General features: G+C 39.5%; 1 protein-coding gene across 4 annotated transcripts in view; it reads left to right on the plus strand.

Annotated features, from left to right (window-relative positions):
- tbc1d32 (TBC1 domain family, member 32) overlaps nucleotides 1–20,670 on the plus strand; it is a 73,329-nt gene that overhangs the window by 13,013 nt on the left and 39,646 nt on the right. For 3 of the 4 annotated variants that reach the window (XM_051409748.1, XM_051409746.1, XM_051409745.1), the window contains exons 18-23: nucleotides 1,960–2,039; nucleotides 3,571–3,712; nucleotides 5,769–5,856; nucleotides 6,931–7,049; nucleotides 10,301–10,420; nucleotides 10,625–10,713. In XM_051409748.1, coding sequence (XP_051265708.1) covers nucleotides 1,960–2,039; nucleotides 3,571–3,712; nucleotides 5,769–5,856; nucleotides 6,931–7,049; nucleotides 10,301–10,420; nucleotides 10,625–10,713 — 638 coding nt within the window. The remainder of the gene's footprint in view (nucleotides 1–1,959; nucleotides 2,040–3,570; nucleotides 3,713–5,768; nucleotides 5,857–6,930; nucleotides 7,050–10,300; nucleotides 10,421–10,624; nucleotides 10,714–20,670) is intronic. The other variant, XM_051409747.1, reaches the window with a different exon arrangement.

Below are 20,670 nucleotides of genomic sequence, written 5' to 3' on the forward strand. Positions count from 1 at the left end.
AAACTGTGTCAGAGATGCACTTACTCAGTGACTTTAAGTGATTAAAGAAAAGATTGCACTTGATGATCTGCCTTGAGAGGGATTTGCCTTGCTGACTAAAAACGGCGTTAAAATATTTGATGCTGCAAAAAAAATCACATTATTAAACACATTAGAAAACAATTTATTGGTATTGGAATTGTTTATTACAGGCAAATTCTATAAATGCTAGAAATGAGACCATTTCTTGGAGAGCTGCCTGACTAATCTGTCCATGAAAACGTTGTAAAAGATGGTGGATAAAGTTCATATCTGAATGTATTTTTCTTCTAGAATATCTAACGGAGGGGTGTCCATGTCTAACATTCACTTTCATCAGCTATAAATACTCCTGTCATGTTTCATTTGCTTGATGAATGCAGTGTTCTCTCTTTATTCATTCACTGCAGCAAGAGCCTACACTGCTTGCAAATGGAGGGAATTAACCAACCATTTTAATCTGCTTCATTTAATTTTCAGAATACTGCTTTATCGTGATAACAAAGCATCAAATACGGGATTCCTTTTAGTAGTAAAACTAGTAAAACAAAACTGAAAACAGAAAACTGAAAACAGAAAACAGACACAGTTGAATGTGCAAAACCAAAACCAAAAACAACAACTGCTACGATACAGAGGAAACATAGAAAAGACAAGTAGTGAAACTGCTTCTAACAGGTCGGATACATCATTAATATCTCAGTTGTAGATGAATGTAAAAACAGCATCAATTCCCATTCACGTCTTACCTCTTGTTATCTAAAACATCCATGTCAAAAATTAACTTGTGGCTTCAAACAACAAGATTTTCCCACTGATTTCCTCCTGACTTTACCCAGCGTGTGTTAAATATTAATGATCATTTTACAAGCACAGCAGTCACACACCGGACAGCACGTACATGTATTACCTGTTTACGCTGACCTCAGTCCACCCAGACACCAACATGGCCCCCAAAGTTAGTGGGAGGCATCTTAAGGAGGCATGTGCTTTTAATTAGTTCACAGGAGAGAAAACTGTTACCAGTTAAAGATTTGATTTGACTAGAATGACAGTTTTAACCCTAGTGTTAATACACAGTCCATTTAGAGGCATAGATTCAGTCTGTTGGAGCTGTTTTCAGTGCACTTACATACACTATAAATGTCTAAAGTCCAGGTTCTTTTGGGTTTAAATAAATGTTTTTCATTAAATGTCCAGTCAGTGTGAAACATTAAGGAGGATCTATTAGCTGAAATGGAATATAATATTCATAGGTATGTTTTCATTAGTGGATAATCACCTAAATATAGGAATTGTTGTGTTATTGTTACCTCAGAATGAGCCGTTTATTTCTACAGATGCCGTGGGTCGCCCTCAATGGAGTCTGTCATGTTTAATGTGCATTTTTCTACAGTAAAACACCAAACACAACAGCTCTAGATAGGGGCGTTTTTCGTGCTTTTCATGGCCACCATAGTTTCTTCTTCGAGCTTGGAAGGAGAGGGTGAAAGGAGGAATTTGCAAACTGCAACTAGTCTGCTAGATGCCCCTAACTCCTACACACTAGACACACCTTTTTTAAGATTTAGAATCATGTTTCAAGATGAAATGAACAAGAATCAACAATTTTCTATAACTAAATGTTCGTTTATAGATATTAAGAATTACAATATCAAGACAAAACTCAAAGGTTAATTGTAGATAAACATTCAGTGAAAGTCAACAAGGTCAAAGAGTGATGAAATTTAAATATAACTGGCTTCCAATACACAGTATACACTCTGTCCAATATCAGTCTGCAGGCTTAAGTTAATTTACTCTTGAATAGAGAAAACACAGGCAGCTGCTCTTAAGTCTCCCACTGTTGTCGGAGCAGGATGTGAATAAGAACAGACCTTCAGATGTGCCCACACACTCGTACACATGGAGTGACAAATGATAATAATATTTTATTCCTAGACTAGTTCCCTGTCAGAGAGGGTACCGACCCCGGTGCCTGGAGCCACTACTGGAACGTCCACCCAGGAGCTGCAGAACATGTGAGGCTACACAAACACACATTTAAAGACACAGAATGATGTCTTTCCACCACATTGTCCAGCAAACCTAGAGCCAGACTTATCAAAACATTGTGAGTAATAATTGTACTGTTTTTAGATGTGTTATATGTGAGCTTGTTCCCTAAGCTAATAAACATACCCAATATCTTTCAATCAATATGCAAGATGAGATATAAGTGATTTACAAACCATGCAAACCCTAAATTAAATACTTATATCAACATACTGTGTGTGCATTGGTAACACCTCTGTGACAGCTATTGTACACAAATCAGCAATACAAAAATAATGTTTAGCTATAATAATAATATCCTTTAACAGCTCACACTGTGTGCAGCAGATCCAAGATGTTGACCTGAATTAGGGTTTGATGATTGTCAGGAGACCATAAAATCAGGTTGTGTTGAGTTGATGTCGCCATTAATCTACCTCTGACACATGGAAGCTAAGCAATGTAGCACATGGGAAGTAATACAGAAATTTAAAAGAAACAAATCTGTACTATACTGAAGTGTAGCTGCATACAAATCCAACAGTACATTCATACATCATCAACATACACTTGTTTGTAAAGGTGCATTAATTAAAGCCCCCCTCCAGCAAAAAAATATTTATTATTAATAGTTTCTTCTTACATTACAAACAGTTTGGAAGTCAGTGCACACACACTGAGAATGGACTTTGCAGTAGAAACAGGAGACATCTTGTGTCCAGTAGGAAAACTCTGGAAATGAACAACATTTGCCTATTTATTGGTTCTAGATTTTTTTAATGAGGTAGAAGGAGAAGAGGCCTATTTATGGATTTGAATGTGAAAATTACCCTTTTTTTGCATTTAAACATATAAGACACATTATTATTCCAAGCAGACCATTTGTATAATTTGTCGTATCAACCTAAATAACAGGATATTGCTGTAATAGTGAGGGAGGTCCTCCCATAACTGTGATACTGTAGATTAACTCAGGTTGATGCTCTGTGCTACGTGTTGGCCTTGGCTCTGATATAACAGTAATTGCAAACTGGCAAACATGAGCTGGGTGGAGTTAACTTAAGCAGCAGCATTTATGTGAACTAAAGTTTAACTCAAACTTGTGCAATACGACCCGACTGTGTTGAGTTTAAGTTGTAACTGACAACATGGAATTATAGTTACTGTGAGTTCTCGTCCCAAACAACAGATAAATACAACTAAACAAGATTTTTATTTTATTTTACATGCACCAGTATCCGATTTGCTGCCTCATTGTGATGAGTTGGCCTAAGGAGCTTGTTATGCTTAAACTAGAAATGTTATATCCTTAAAGAAACAACAAATATGGGGAATCTAAGCACAAATACTTCAGGCACTGCCTCCATTTCTCGTCTAAAGAAGCTTGTTTACCAGCTACATCCATTGTTCACCTTTGTGAGGAACTGATGTCCAGTGACTTGCAGATTGTGTTCCTCGCAGTGTGAATGCAAACAGTAACACTGCAGCTTGCTCTGTCTCTGTCTTTCAATTTCGGAGCAGGCACATTTGGGAGGAGACGTTGTTGGACAGCCTGCTGAACTTTGCTGCAACTCCTAAAGGCCTGCTGCTACTCCAGCAGACAGGAGCCATCAACGAGTGCGTCTCCTACATGTTCTCTCGCTTTACTAAGAAACTGCAGGTAATAACAAACACAGCTCTTCACAATGCTTCACAATCGGAACTGTGCATAGTTTAATATGGTCCTTTTTACTTTGGCTTCACTCAGTGGTGTAGTGCAGAGTATACTAAGGTATACTCACTTCTAGAGCCCCTCTCTATCATTCAGTAGCATAAGGAAAACCTCAAAATACATAATTATATAGTTGTCTCACCAGTATTGATGTAAAATCTGCACCTTTTCTGTGGCTAATGTTAATTTCATAATGATCCTCAGTCCCTGAAGTGAAGCTGCAGAAGTTGACAATGTGCAAATACTGCAGTAATTATGCAAGAGTAGTCTTACATGTTTATAACACAGGGTGTTTATCTTTATATGCAGAATATACCCACTTCTCTAGGCACCACTACACCACTGGTTTCACCACTCCCCAACCTTTATCTTTAGACCGTAGGTTCACGGAGAAAAATGCTCTCTTACAGCAACGCCCAGCTCCACATTTACACACAGCCACACCTGGAAGCTGCCCAGTCCAACTGCAGTAACTCACTGAAAGGCCCACAGTTTGGGGTTCAAGTGACTTGCTCAAGGGCACCTCATCTGTGGTACCGAGGGAGCAGCTTTCCAAACCCTGCTGACTGTGCAGCAGCAGATGTAAGATCCTGCCACTAAAGGAACTCCAGATGTTGTTGGAATCATTTAGTTGTCAAAGCAGTGGTAGCAGATTTCAAGTTATGTAACGCGCACCAGTCAGATAAGTCTATCGTACCACCTTCACATGAATCAAAACAGTGTGACTCTGACAATGCACTGGACTTTAGTGCTGATAAGTGCTGATATAGTTAGAACTGTTTCATCACCTTTATGGAGGTTTGGCAGGGGGGGGTCGTTTTTTTTAAAAATCCTTCTCGATAGCATCAGCGCCAAAGCACTTACGCTGTTCAAGTGATTGTCTGCCACATTGATTTGAGTTACAGTCAGCCAACACTGAAGCAGGATTAGGAAAAAAGTCATTACGCCCAGACTCTTCCATCAAGCACATTTATTTACATTGAATTAAAATGTAAAAGTTTTCATTCAGGCTTGGAGAACCACATCTCTGGCAATAGCTCATACAGTATAATAGCTTTTGTTTGCTTACATATAGAGAAATAATTTTCAGTTTAATCACTGATGATGGGACAAAAAAAGATAAAAAAGATGATCATTAGACCGTCAAAAAAAAAAAAAAAAAAAGCATTTAGAATTGGTGATACTCCTGCACACGCTGAACGCTTGCTGTGAATAATAAAATATGCATGCATACAGTATTTTTAGGCCTTTGTATTCCTTTATGTCCCATCCTGCAGAACATAATCTATCTTACAGACCTTTATTCATTCCGTTGGCCTATGTCATCGTAATTCATTCTGCAGTAGATTTGGTAATTTGTTGCTCCTGCTCCTCCTCAAGGCCACAGTCATATTTCCTGAAGACTGATCAGTATTCACGAGTAGCCTGGAGACTGTTACATGCTACTACTCTCACACTGGGTTTAATTTATTAATCCCAGGACTCTGCATATGCCTTACATGCATAGTACTGTCCATGATTCATATTGTAGACACACGCTCAGTCATACCACAAAACCTTAGCTAATCCCCTGTGGGCTTAATTTACTGCCATTGTTTACCCACTCTTGTAATTGCTTCTCTCATTTGGCTTTTCACTCTAATTATGGAATGTAATTATATTTTCTGTCTATTTTTAGTTGTGACATTGTGTTGTAATTAATGAAGGGGCCTGCGCACTCCAAAATCAATTTGCAATTTGATTTCTACTCAGTGTACTAAACTACGTTATGTACTGCCTTTATCAGGATTCGAGCAGCGTCATAGCAGTTTGCATACTGAATCACAAACTCCCAATATACAATCGTTGTTTTCTTCCAAAATAAAGCTCAGTTTGATTCAAATTCAAGTTCTGTTTTGTCTATAAAGTCCTCACATCTCATTAATTTTTTACTTCTATGAGGAAAAGATAAAGTACTGAAACATTTCTGTGGATTTTGAGGTTTCTGTGTGTGTGTTTTCTGCAGGTGAGTCGCTGTGAGAAGTTTGGATACGGGGTGATGGTGACACAGGTGGCAGCGACTGCTCCAGGAGTGGTGGCTTTGCACAGTTCAGGTACCAAAGCACTTACTTTGCACAAACAAAAACGGTTAACAGCTGTGATGCTCGAGGCTCGTATTCCCCGAGTTGTTTTTGCCGAGTCGACACAAAGCAGACGTCGAGACTCCCGGGGAGCCACATGTTTGTCAAATGGTTTCTGACAGGATAAGTGGATGAAGAAAGAGAAATATGAGGTGTTAAATGTTAATGTATTGTATGGTGTATTGTGATTTGAGCTGTTGTCTGACGAGAAATGTTTCAGAAACACATTTACGACGAGCAGAAAATCAAATCTGAATACGTTCCACGTATCAGGCACAATGCTAAGTGGAAATAGTGGCATACAATGAGTACTAATTCTAAGTGTAAAATTTTATTGGAATTGACAAATTGTAGTATTTGGTGCATCGGAAGTGGAGGAACATCCATTCTTTGGAAGATTTAATATACTACTGCACTTCCTTTAAATCTCAGCCTCAATATACTGTAGCTAGGAAAGCCACACATCCTCTTAACGCCCTCGGTCTCTAGTTTGTTTCATGAGGTAACAATAGCTGATTTTATACAGTGAGATCGAAGTTTCAAATAACAGTCTCACTACAATGAAAGGTCTACTATTGGGACGAACATCGTCATACATGAATACAGTTGGGCTCATTGAATCCAGAAAAAGTCTCAGCTTTCCAGTCATACCCAATTTATGCCATTCCTGTGCTGTTTATGGACCCCAGTATGCAGAATAAACTGATAAACTGCCTTATTCCCCCTATTCTGGTGCCAGTGGGCAGTAGTAGCTGACTGGTTAAGATGTATACCATATAATCACATTTTCCACAGTTCAAATCTGTCTGGGGACCTTTAGTCCGTGTTTTTCCCGTATCTCTCTCCCTCCATATTTCCTCTCTGTCTCCACTGTCTCCTCCCTACAAATGGCCAAGAAACGGAACCTGTTAATATCTGAGTTATCCTTAAAACATTTAAAATAGATGACGATGAAATATTAGATCTTTAATGCTTCAACTCATGAAATTAAAGTTTGTGTGTCAGTTTCCCCAATATTGAAACCAGTGGCTTGATGTTGTGTCGCAGGCTTCGTCCGGGCACTGGTGGTAGAGCTGTGGTCTGTTCTTGAGTGCGGCAGTGAAGACGTCAGGGTGGTCCGGCCCAAGCCCACACCCATGGACCCCATAGACAGGAGCTGCCTCAAGGTATTGAACCGAGCCACGAAAGGTTACGTTTACAGCCCAACAGGTCCGTAGTGGCGTTTTATCTCCAGCGTTTTAAACCTTGAGATTGAATCTTTCTTGCATGAGGCTGCATTTTTAGATTTTGGCAGGATTTACAGGTTCAGTCTAGGACAAGCTCAGACTTTGATTTGAAGCTCCAGTGTGTGTCTGTATGTGTGTCTGATGCTGGCCTCTGACAGGAGCCAAGTCGTCTCTCTCAGTGAAACTAGCCAAGTGAATACGGACAGCCAGTGAAGTGTGAACTGTGCCCTGCCACTAGTGACTTTAAAGCCTGCCTTATCGGAGGGTCAGCTGCCAGGTTATACATACAGTCAGACCTCCGAGTCCATCCCGGCCAGCGCGGAGGCAACAGAGCCCTCAGTTTGTGTTGGAAACAGATAAAATGTGCCATTAAAAAACAGTTGAATTAAGTTTTTTGCCTTGACCTCTTGCCTCTGACTTTTTACACCCGCATTTTTGAGCAAATTAGCTCCGATGTACTCAGTTTTATAATTTAGATTTGTGCAGTGTGCTTGATTCATTTGTGTGTTGGAATACATTAAAAGAGAAGTGGACAGACAGACAATAAAACATATCAAAGTCTGTAATGCACCTTTGGAACATCAAACACATTGGAGAAGATGAAAGAATGGAGCTTTCAACCTCAGAAAAACCATACCTTTTATATATTTTTTACCACCATTAAGTTGTAAAATGCTTTGTTGTTACCATCTTTAAACAAAATCCTGACTTTCATGTATGTCTTGTTTTTCTTTGATTCCCATGTTCTTCTTGAGCCAGTGATGAGAGCAGGCGCACTTTTATTATTGTAAAGGCAATGACGGCAGCAAAACAAAGTACAAAAGTGGGAGGACAAGGCAGACAAGTAGCAAATCAAAAGGTCCAAAAAGGGTATAGAACCAACGAAAACCAGAGCAAAGAGGGGAAAATGTAAAAAAAATGACCGCACACAAATCCACGAAAAATAAGGAAAGAGGATGTGGGCGGAACACCGAAGCGCAGACAAAGTTGCGAAACAACGATGCCCACAACACCCTCCACGGCCCCACACCCCATGTTAAAAGGGGGGAATCGAAACACCGGAACCCAATCCCCAGGTCACATTTTTAACTTAACCACGAAACGGCACCATAGTCAAAAGATGATACGCCACGGTCTTCGGTATTTGTGTCGGCCAGGGTAGGAATTAATTTGCCGAGGAGTAGAGACAGAGAGCCCCGACCAGACAACCAAAGACCCACACAACAAACACACAAAAGCAGCACAGAGACAAACATAAAATAGCCAGCGCAGCAAAGATAATAACAGCAACAAGCAAACAATTAAACAATGATTTAATATTAACACAAAATAAGTCAATACACCTAAAAACCAAGAGCGTCCTAATACATAGCACCCCAGGCAAAACAATAAAACATAACCAAAGCAGCACACAGATGCAGCTAGCAGCGAACAAGCAAGCAGCGTTATGGAGCAGCAAAAAAAACAAATATACAAGGAGGAACAGGCATAGATCAGCAGCGCACAAAAAATAGAAGGGCAACAAACAAACAATAAACGGATTTTAATATTAACACAAAAAAGTCAATACACCAATATACCCACGGCTCCAACATGCACCTAGGACAAACAATAAACACCAACCAAAAGCACACAGCGTGACGACGCATTAGCGGTTAGCTAACGATTAGCACATAGCTAGCGGATAGCGGTTAGCTAGCGATTAGCACGTAGCTAAGCGCCAACTCTGGTTAATGTGTTTATGTGGCTAGCCTAGCTAGCTAGCTAAAGAGAATTAGAAGGTAGAAGAAGGTATAGAAGGCTAGCTAATTAATTAAAATGCTTGCTGCTAGAGAACAAGCTACCAATGTTCTAGCGCAAGCAGCTACACAGAACAAGGTGAATGTGCAGCACTCCCTAGCTAGAGAGACAAACGATACTGTGCTAATAAACGTCACAAAGACACAAATTCTAATAGCATCTATTTCAACTTGTTACACCTGACACAAGTAATACAGATTTAGTAATGTGATAAAACATCAAGTTAGATTTATTTAGTGAGGAAGAACTCAGACTGTTAACTGCCTATGACTCATAGTAAGAATAGTTTTCTTCTAATTATGTATTATTTATTAATATAAATATTGTTATTCATATTATGATAGCATTACTTATTATTGTTGTTATTATTATTATTATTATTATTATAACTACATACTTATTATTCCCACCATTGTGGTTATTACTATTTAGTTACTTAGCAATTTTAATTAAACCAGACCCTTCCTGCATTATCCCAGGACAATAGTATGCCAAACTCCATTTAAGAAATACCATATATTAACAAATATTTGCCTTACATAAAAGCACATAACTGTAGAAACACAAAAACTCACATATCTCAACAGTCTTCTGTTAATTCGGCATCAATATAATACAAAATACCAACTTTTGGCCGACTTGTCGCATCAACCGTACCGGCCTCACGATTTCAGTGGGAGAAGACGTGAATAGATAAAACAAGATTTGTCATCAAAATACGTGGTTTTAGTGGATCACGCGCACGCCGAATTAAACACGGGTGTCTCCCTCATGACTGTAAACTACTCGGCAGTGTCAGTAATGTATGGGCCAGTGTCACGGCCAGACAAGGCACAATCAAAATTTCTTAGGAATTTTCTAGTTCTTCAGGCTACTGTTCTGTTCACATGTTCAGATATCATTTCATGGTGTTCACACTGTGCTCACATGCGGTTAGCAGATTTCTATTTCCATAACATCCTTTTTTCCAGATTCGTTTTGTCTTTGCATCAATTTAAATTTTCATCATGGACAGAATACACTGTGAAATTCTGGTTATCAACATCAATGGTTAGTTGAGCCATCACGTTTTTCTTCTGTTGACCTACCTGTCTTTAATTAAAGGTTTATTTTAGTAGGGATGTGTATTAACGCCACATAAAGTAACACTGCATTTATACCCTGAGCTGTAAGTTTTCAGAACCAACCCCTGGACAGACATTTCTTAAAAAATACACACAGTTCTTGTTTTTACGTAACTGCAAATAAACTTATTAAAAGGCCTTATTATCATGCCTAAATGCCAAAAATAGATTTAATTTAAAAATTTAATTTAAAATGATGATTTTTTTGTGTATCTTTCTTGTTTTTGTTACTGCTTTCTCTAACTGTCTCTCTGTCTGTCTCTCCAGTCCTTACTGTCCTTGGCCAACCTGCTCTCCTCTTCCCAGTCGGTGTGGGAGCTCCTGGGCCGGCAGCCTTTAGCCAACAAGAGTGAATACACCCTGAGAGAGATGCCAACCTCCATTCCTGTGAGTGTAGCCCAGACTTTGTGCAATGCCTCCTCCAGCCATTTGAGGGCATGTTTGCACTTTTTATTCAGCCTTCAAACGCCACCCACGCATCTGTTTCCCCTCGCAACAGCCTCCTCCTAAACTCCCAATACACTGAGGCTGATGTACATTTTTCACCTTACGTCGTAAATATCCACTCTGTTTTCTTTTTTTACTCCACAGGATCTGACTGACAGGCTGATTGCTGTGAATTCAGATGCAAAGATGAATTCCCTCTTCCACTATGAGCAGTCTCACACGTTTGGCCTGAGGTGAGATTAATATTTTCTTTTTCCATATTACTTAACATCAGTCGGGGAAGCACATGGTATCGGATTAGCACCTGGTAACAGCACATGTGTATGCATACACACACACACACACACACACACACACACACACACACACACACACACACACACACACATCAGCCTCTGGCAGTAGCAGACTGACGTGGTTCTTTATACTTTGATTACCCAGCACTGAAAGGCTGATGAAAGGATTTCTCTGGATAAGAGAGAAATAAGATGGGATGTGTGTGTGTGTGAGTGTGAGAGAGTGTGTGTATTTCTATATTTATGAAGAACAGACATCACAAGTGCGAACGGTGGTTAAGGGGGTGAAGAAATTCCTCTAAAATAAAAAGGTAGCTTCAGTTTTGAGTTAAAGGACCAGTGTGTAGGATCTAGTGGCCTCTAGCAGTGACTGAACTGAACAATGCTCGTGTATAAATTTGACCTGGGAATGAGAAGGGGGGCCGCACAACTACTACTACTACTGTAGAAACATGGCGGTTCAACATGGCAGACTCTGTGGAAGGCGACCTGAAGCGTCTGCCAGTAGATCCTCTTAAGTGTTATATGCTGCAGCTTGAAGGTTCAAATTAGGGATGGGTTTGCAGTACAATTTAAAGGTGGGGTCAGTCAAGAGATAGTTTATTGTCGAGTCTCATTCCCTGGTCTTCAAATAAAGAAGCTTTTGGTTGCCAGAGTGTCGGTATTTGACAGCCTGGGAGCACGAGACTCAACAATCAGCTATCTCTCTCCACAATGACTGACCCCACCTTTAATAATAATGGACAGCAGAAAAAAGTTGCATATTCTAGCTTAAAGGTTAGCTTTATTGTTAAGATTAATGTGCTACAAATGGCTAAAAATGTCTTTTAAGGAGGATGTAAATAAGTCTGCTTTTACATACACAGGTATGTTTGTGCCTTGATTGCAAAGCTCTGGTGGCTGCTGTGCATTCCTCTTTTTTTTTTTTTTTTAAAGGTATTCTGAATCACAATAGCTTTGACTAGTTCAGAGTCTTGCTGAGTCACTCACTCTGTCTGTGCCTGTCAGTCAGCCCACTCCTATTAACATCCAGCAGCCAAGTGAAAGGAACAAGATGCTCTATTCCTTTAACACCCAGACTGATGGATTTAACCGACACACTCTCACACACTCCCTGCGGGTCGCTAAATGTGCTAAATGTAGCATTTTACTATCAATAAGTCAAGTTTGTGCCATGCTTATTTTGAGGTATTAGAGGCTGTAGGTTTAAGGTAATTATACTGTGTAAATCTGCTGTATTCATTTTTTGGCCACAGCAAATTCTGTATTTGAATATTCCACCGAGTTTGATTTCAGTTCAGTTCTTTGTTCGCCTGTTTGGCAAATGGGGCACATCCCGTATAAACAGAAGAAAAACAAATAACAAACCATGAATAAGAAAAGAGGGTTACTGCAAGGGCCTTTTTAAGTTAGCAAAAACATCTCAAATATAATGATAGGAGGTGAATAAAAGCGCCTGTTTTTTCACTTTTGCCACCGTATTGATCAATTGTGTTAAAAAAAAAATCACTGTTTGTCTCTTATATACCGCCACATGACCAATGTGAACTCCAACAGTTGACCTCAAAACACAAAACGCCTCCTATTTAACACAACATCACCCATAACACAATGGTGCCTGCTTCAATTCGATCTTTTGATTGTGACACAGCCTGAAGGGATATGGCAGCATTGTATAGAGATGCTGCTTTATTGATCCCAGAAGGGGAATTGCATCAGCAAAAGCAGCTACTTCACACAAGGACATTGCATTAAATAATAAACAGCGTGTCAACAGAAATATAAGAATTTAAAAGCATATACAGTATAGAGACAACAGAAGAGTGCAAACATAAGGCCAAGATAGAAATGGTTGTGTTATATTATATTATATTGTGTTAGATGAATAATAGGTATATATGAACACTGTTTAGGTGTATAATTATATAATACACGTAATAATACCAGTAAAAGCACACAGCAGATGTTAAAAACACAATTACACTGGGTAATTAATCCAATAAACATACTAATTACAAAGCCACCTTCCTTTATAGGTGTTTGTGTGTGTGTGTGTGTGTGTGAGAGGCAAAATGTACAGCGCGCTGGATGAAAGTGCAATAAGTGCAATAAATGCAATCCATTTACTCTTTCCATTTAACAAAACCATAAATAGGTAATATAAAGTTCTCTCACACAGGGTCCCGCAGCCTGATTATGGCTGTTAAACTTTATGAAACATTAACTCTATTTTTTGGCCTCTTGGTGGCAGTAGAGACAAGTTGTGAGCACAGCAGAGACATATTATCACCTTTTTAAGTAGATATGGCAAACAGTTGTATATGTATACATCCGGCAGTTATGCTTTCACTTGAAGTCATGTTTCTGACCACCTAGCAAAATTTAAGTCCAATATTCGCTCTGTTTTTAGCTCTGGCTTTAGTCTCCACCGACTCCTCAGAGAAATATCTGCTGCTAAATGCTCCATCATGTTCATCAGCTAGTTGCTAATTGTGTCCGCCTGCTGCTTGGTGCTGGGAAGGTGGGGAAGGGAAGGAACAGTTAACAGTGAGTGATACAGCCCCCCGACCCCTTTCACATTGTCATTTCATACATTTTAAAACAACCGCTTTGAGTATTTCTTTATCACATGAAATATTGATGACGACAATCACAGATAAACCATCCTTATGTAATATTTATTAACAGTTACACTGTAAAAACGCAGCGTATCTGCTTTATTAGGGCTGTTTGGGTGTGGTTCCATCAGATTCGATTGGAAGCGGTCCACAACCGTCATCACAGTTTGAATATCGCTCAATCCAGATTGGTGCACTGAAGTATGTGACATAAACTTTGTCTCACTGACCAAATATGTTCTAACGTTGGCAGAAAACAGTGTCTTTATGTAGGACTCAACCCTCATAGCAAGAGGCTGATTGAAATAGCCTTCATTGCCTTTATGCACAGAAATGTACACCCGGCAGGCCCACTGAGTCTGCTGTCACTGCAGCAGGAGAGTGGATTATACAGTCTGAGAGCAGTTGGCATCCCGTTGCAGTCATTGTTACAGCGTGGAAACCTTCCTCTGTTTGCTGCTTGAGGATGCTGTGGGGAGGAGGTGTTCAGGACACTTCAGAAAAAACATGCAGCAGATTCGCACACACTAAAGAGGCTAAACCATCACGGGAAGAAGAGCCAGCTGTGTCCATCCATGCTTTAAACTCATCCTGACACGTACATGTGTTGGATTGTGAAGTAGCTCGCATATGAAGCGCAGTTGTTCGACTCTCGTGATAGATTGGCTTTTAACATACCAGCAGTTTGATTTTCCATCCAGTGATGTAAAGCTGTATTTAATTGCTTTATGGACTGGACTGTTGTAGTTTGGGTTGGCTCCAATCTGTATTTGGTGGAGAACAGCGCCCCCTGCCGGTTAAAGGTTAGTAAAGCTCTGCAGTAAAGTGAAACATCATCAGATTATTGTGATCAAATAATCACACAAAACCACCAAACCACATGAATGTCATTACATTAAAACAAAACAGGAGTCATTAAAGGTCCAGTGTGAAACATTTTGGAGGCAGAAATGGGATATAATATTCATAGGTGTGTTTTCATTAGTGTTTACTCACCTGAATATAGGAATTGTTGTGTTTTCGTTACCTTATAATGAGACGTTTTATCTACAGATGCCGCGGGTCGCCTTCCATGGCAACCACAGTACATCCGCAGTAGCTCAGAATGGACAAACCAAACACTGGCTGGATGCTTTTTGCGTTTCACTTCACAGCCGGTTTCTGAAATATCTCATTAAAACAGTCGTACATGAGACAGATAATCTGAATCTGGCTCGTCCTAGTACTCCTAACGGCATTTGCAAGAATCCACCGGGTCTGAACGAAAGCGACCAATCAGAGCCGAGAAAGACAGTCGATTGCTGGGTCTCGTTTCCAGGTCGAGGCTTTGGGACCCACAACAGTCAACTGTCTTCAAACCACCAACCGGTTATTTTTCTAAAAGTGACCTGCTGCAACTTTAATTATAAAGTGACTGGTTTTGCCATTTATTTTCCTGTGACTGTCCACAGGGGAGGGAATAGGCGAAAGCAAACAATTTTTAATATGCACACATACACACATGATATGCTCTGGTCTTGTTTTTAATAAGGTAGCTAAAAAATGAAAAAAAAAAAAGGATTTTTCTCAATTTAAGATGCGTTCATTTCATAGCTACATGTGTGAAAACAAGAACATTGACCCCACACAGATCTACCACCTCAGGGTCAAACAATCACACACACTTGTGAATTGTTTGTTTTTAATAATGCAGCTGAAATGATGAAAGATATTTTACACTTTTTGAACTCAAACGAAGCAGTGGGCCTTAAATCTTTGGGGGAAATCTATTCCCTATTAGCCTACAGACGCATCAGGAGCACCTGCTTGTGTTTCATCACTGACGGATCCAAGTAGCTCTCCCTCCGCTGTGTCACTGTTTTATTTGATACTGGATCATTTGAATCAAACAGAATCACAGGTAGCATTAAAAAGTTATTAAGTCTGACTCTCTAACCCACAGATGCTACAGATTTTGCATTTATTTGTGTATTTTTTCCACTGAGACACAAAGTTGGTTAGAAAAAAAGAACTCTAATTATGCTGACAACTTGGCAACCAAACACCTGTCTAAATAAAAGACTCTTTGTTCTTTGTGTATGTATCACTGCATAAAAAAAAGATTAAATTATTTAATTCTGAGCTCAGAATTAATGCAAAAAAAATGCCATTATTCTCGACTGTGTGCACAATGTATGCACAATGTTTTAAGTAACTGTTGTTTAATATGAATCTCACTGTTGACTATTATGTAAACCCTGAGAGACAGAAACTTGGCTTCACCTCAGGTCAAACACAGACAATCACACAGGCTGCGAACTCGTGTGATTACATGACCACAGTCAGATGGGGGGAAGTGAGGGGGACTCGGCCTCGGTAATTTGCACAGGTGTCGATCTATCACGTTTGCCACATAATGAATAATAGATAACCGCTCCGGGTTGTGCTTATATTGGAATGTGTTTCCTCTCGCACGTCTGTTTGCTCACATGGACCATACTAAAGTCAATGTATTGTTTTCGTGTGTGTAGTTGTTTGATTTACATATAGAAAGCAGGGTTCCCACTCTTGTTTAGAAATCGTATGTTTTTCTTGACAATACAGGACAGCACTTACTCACAATGATGGTCAGTGTTTCTGCGTTAGCTCGCTTTTCGTGAAAAGGTTTACATAATCTGAGTGAAGGACAACAAAGTTATTTTTTTTTAAATTTCCAGGCATTTCCATGACTGGAAAACTAGTTTCTACATTTCCAGGTTTTCCAGATTTTCCAGGACTCGTGGGAAACCCTGAAAAATAATCCAAATTGAGCAAAAACCGTTTAGAAAAGAGCCTTTAAATTGTGACAAATATGCTAATCTGTGTCTTTTTCAAACTGCCTCTCAGTTTGAAGCTGAACATGTGTTCCCTCCCACTCAGCTTCCTGCTATAGGTGCTTATATTCTGCCAGGCAAGAATGTGTCACAAATATATAGTGGCAAAAGGCTTAGTAAATCCTCGGGGCAGCACAGCTGGATCGTTTCTAGCAAACGGGGAGTAAATAGTGCATTTGTTGGGTCCTATTCTGAGCCGCAGATTCATACACATTTAATGCACAGTGAGCATCTCTGACAACACTGAAACTGACTCAAACTAAACCGCTGTAATAATGAATATGTCACCCAGTGCAACAGTGTAGCTCGCTGATGTGTTTTTAATTTGTTTCGTGGACAACAATGAGGACACATCGAGCTTTAGATACACGGGACGATATTTGTTTGGTAGGAGCAGTGTATTTCAGTTATCCTTTAATCCATCAGAATCACCGAAGCTACAACACGTCCCAACTTTTGTCTCTTTATAGGCTATAAAACATATCCGCAGGTTTAATCAGCGGCGCCACTGTCAAGCAAACATTCACTGAGCATTCCTGAAGTGCAGCCCTCTTAAAATTTTTTTTTTTTTAAAAAGCCACAATTTTCACCCCTCTTGATCTTCACAAGCTAATGAGAGCTAAAATCCCTCAGCCCTTTTTTCCTTGTCGCTAAAAGCCTCTTTGTTGTCATGGTAACCGGCACTCTATCCCCCTGTTTTTCCTCCATCTGAATTGTTTGAATGCCTTTATTCTGCTCTCTCTCTCTCTCTCTCTCTCTCTCTCTCGCTCCTAACTCACTCTCTCTCTCTCTCTGCTATGTGATGGCTCCAAACACTCGTGTGTGTGTGTGTGTGTGTGTGTGTGTGTGTGTGTGTGTGTGTGTGTGTGTGTGTGCACGCGTTTGATTAGAATTTTTATTTTTTTTATTTTTAATGTCAGTGGGAGAAAAAGAAAACCTCCACTAAGCTCTACAGACAGTGTTATGAATATGGTCAGACTACTTTAAACCACTGTGCAGTAAGGTGGCAGAAGATAAAGTACCGCTTACACATAGACATCAGCAACATAACTAGTTTTTGTCATAAATATATATATATATAATATAATAAATAAGAGAAAACAAATGTCATTCTCTGCAAAGATAAACACACGTTTCAAGCCACTCCCTATTCAGGGAGTTGTCATGGACCATTTGCCTGCTGAAGGTTTAGTACAAATAACTGTAATATTCCAAGTTAGACAGTGTGCAGGTATTTATCGTTGCAACTTTTCGATCCACTCATCGCATTCCTGTGCGTGGAACTTTTCCGGCTGATTCCAATGTCCTCCTGGATCCATTCGTCACATATATTTTATAATAAATAATAATATTTATAATAAATTTGTACATCATCTGATTTTGTTTGTTGTACATTGGACATCTTTTAAGTCTGTCCATCCTGGGAGAGAGATCCCTCCTCTGTTGCTTTTCCTAAGAGTTTTTCCTGACCTGAATCAAGCGTCTAAAGACAGAGTTCGTTGATTGTTGTACAGATTGTAAAGCCCCCCTGAGACAAACTGTGATTTGTGATCTTGGGCTCTAAAAATAAAACTGACTTATTCTAATTTATTAAACAAGTCAGACGTAAAAGCACCGTAAGATAGACAACAAAGAGATAACTTTGTCCTAGGCTGAGTTATAACAGATCTCCCTACAGTGTAGTAAAGGTTCATGGTGTTGTTGGGAGTTGGGTGCAGTGTTAAAGCCCAAATGAAGCTTCTAATTGATCTTTGCAGAGACACAGACTGTGAGCTGGTCATACTGCTCCCTGGATATATGGGAATCATTAATTAAAGCAGTTGTTTTCATTTTAAAGAGTGGTATAGTTAGATTTGCGTTTTTTGTACCACATAAGCAGAATTTACAGAACGTAAGTAAGGATTCCTTTCTACAGATTGCATCACTGCCCCTTTTTTTTAATGATTTTATGATTGATTTAAGCAGTCCCTCCTGACTGTCAATGATATAAACCTCGCAAATGGTGCGTCCGTAAAATTGACCATTTGCATCTTACCTCAGGCATGACTAATCAATCAGTAGCATGATCATCAGTCAGACTGGCAAGCAGATTACTGTTTGTGATTGGTTTATACATAAGTCCTCTGATGTATGTGAGTAAATGGGTCTTTCAACCTAAGATAAAGATAGAGTCGTAGTCTTTGAATGACAACAACTTCCGCTCTCAGGTGACATGGATTGTGTTTCCTTTTGTGTCCGAGTGACGAACGTTTAATAGATGTCTTACTTCCAAAAAAAGGAGATAAAAAGTCTGAAATAATGTGACTATCTATTTAAACATGTCCATTCTGTTACTCTCCTGATCTTTTATATTAAAACAGCAATTTATGCCAAATTAGTAGTGCTGCCCCACTGCACTACTTTGTGATTTTAATTAGCCTTTATGCATCACCCACACCAGGGTGTTTGGCATCCTATGGAGCTAAGTGTGCATTTTCTAATTGTACCAAGCCATTCACATTTCATTACAATAATGCATCATTCACGTCATACATAGCTCGTTGGAAGCAAACACAATTAACACCAAATTAGTCAGCATTAGCTGCCTTGATCCCTGGTTGCAAACTGCACAGAAATTACTTCTGTCTGTTGGAGTGGCCAAAAGTGTTGGATCTCAAACATGGCTGTCAGAGAATATGTTACTGGACAGCTGTCGAGTCCTTTTTCTTGGCAAAAATGATAAAACCTCAGTGGTTCCAGCAGCTGTTCTTATTTATGTAACAACACAGGTAGTGCTGCTTTGTTCTTATGGGTCTAGGGAATTTAATTACTGCTAACTCTCAAGGCTGTATCAGCTACTAACAGGCCTCTACATACACTCAATTCCCTGATTGCCAACAAGAAGAAAGGATGCAAGCCTTCACCTGAACCCCAGCGAGCTATAGCTCTCTGTTGCCGCTCCACTCGTCCTTTGCATGGTTGCTCACTCTGCTGCTCGCTCTGATCCTCCTCTTGGTTCGCCAGCCGTGCACTGAGCCCAGCGTGGGCTTTTAGTTCATTTAGGTTAAATGGACGTCAACGAAACCGAAGACTCTGATAGACTCATATTACATATTACACCAATCAGTATGATACATGACAACCTGTGACCATGACACTAATGTGAATATTTACTGGTTTTCTTCTAGTGCTCTAGTACAGAAAACTGAATATTTGGGGTTTTTTTTGGTGACTATTGGTTGGACAAAACAAGCAATTTCATTATGTCAGCTTGGGCTCTAGGAAGTTTATAGATCAAGTCGATTAATTGAGAAAATGAATAAGTTGCAAACCTCGAATGAAAATTCCTACAGGCAACAAAATTACCACTGCTGCTGTTTTAATAAGGTTACCAGTGGATTTTTTATTCAGAACAGGTAAACATTTTAAAAGACCTCTTGATTGGACAGTCAGTCTTCACCCCCACTCGATAAAAGAATCCCATCAAAGAGACAAACTGGAAGCGGGGCTGGTTCTCTGTTGCTTTGTTTCAAACAGAGAGAGGTCATAAGGCCTGACAGACTCTCAGCCTCTTGTTGTGCCGCTGTCAGAATGACTGAGTGGAGTTGTCAGTCAAACAGGAGTCCAAGCAACTGCCCAGCACATCGGGAAATGAAGCAGCTGCTTAAAAGCAAAGTGCTTCACAAGGACAAAACACGCGCACACACACACACACGCAACAGACCAAACAACATGCAGAGCATAACACGCTACCACTTGTGTGTCGCTACAGGAACACACACTTTTGGAAATTGGAATGACATTTTGTGAAAAGCTGCAGTTATTTTAAACAGCCTTTTTAAATGTGTTAAAATAACATTGACATTTCTGTTCATTTCATTGTACTTTTTTTTTTTTTTTTCTTAAGCCTTATTTTAGAAAAATGGTGGTAAACTAACAGTGATAATGAAGGAAATCAACTTGGCCTGCTTGGTTGCCTGCTTCTAGTCTGTTAGCTGAGTAATGTGATGTAATGGTCTTGGTCAACTAAGGATTGTGTCACCTTTTAATGGGCTTTTAATGGGTATTTGGCTTTCTTCATTAATGGAAATGGATAACAATTCTGATAGTTTAGATAGTACACGATATTCCCGAATATATCAAATGATCAGTGTATTTGTGTTGAGTGACCAGATTCAGGAAGATACTGCAATAAAAATCTCTACATTTTGACGACTACATTGAAATAAATGCTGTAGTTCAACATTTTAGGAAATACACTTACCGCTCGATACCATTCTCACATCTGTTAACTAAGGCTAGTAGCAGGGGGAAACTGCTACCCTGTTTGCACAGTGACTCTGGAGTCTTGTTGTCAACATGAGGTCAGATAAACAGATAATGTAAAAAATACTTACAGCATGTAATATGTAAAACCAACAACTTTTATATTCCTGTTTCCATAT

Source organism: Dicentrarchus labrax, unplaced genomic scaffold (genome assembly GCF_905237075.1).
Source record: "Dicentrarchus labrax unplaced genomic scaffold, dlabrax2021, whole genome shotgun sequence".
NCBI lineage: Eukaryota > Metazoa > Chordata > Actinopteri > Moronidae > Dicentrarchus > Dicentrarchus labrax.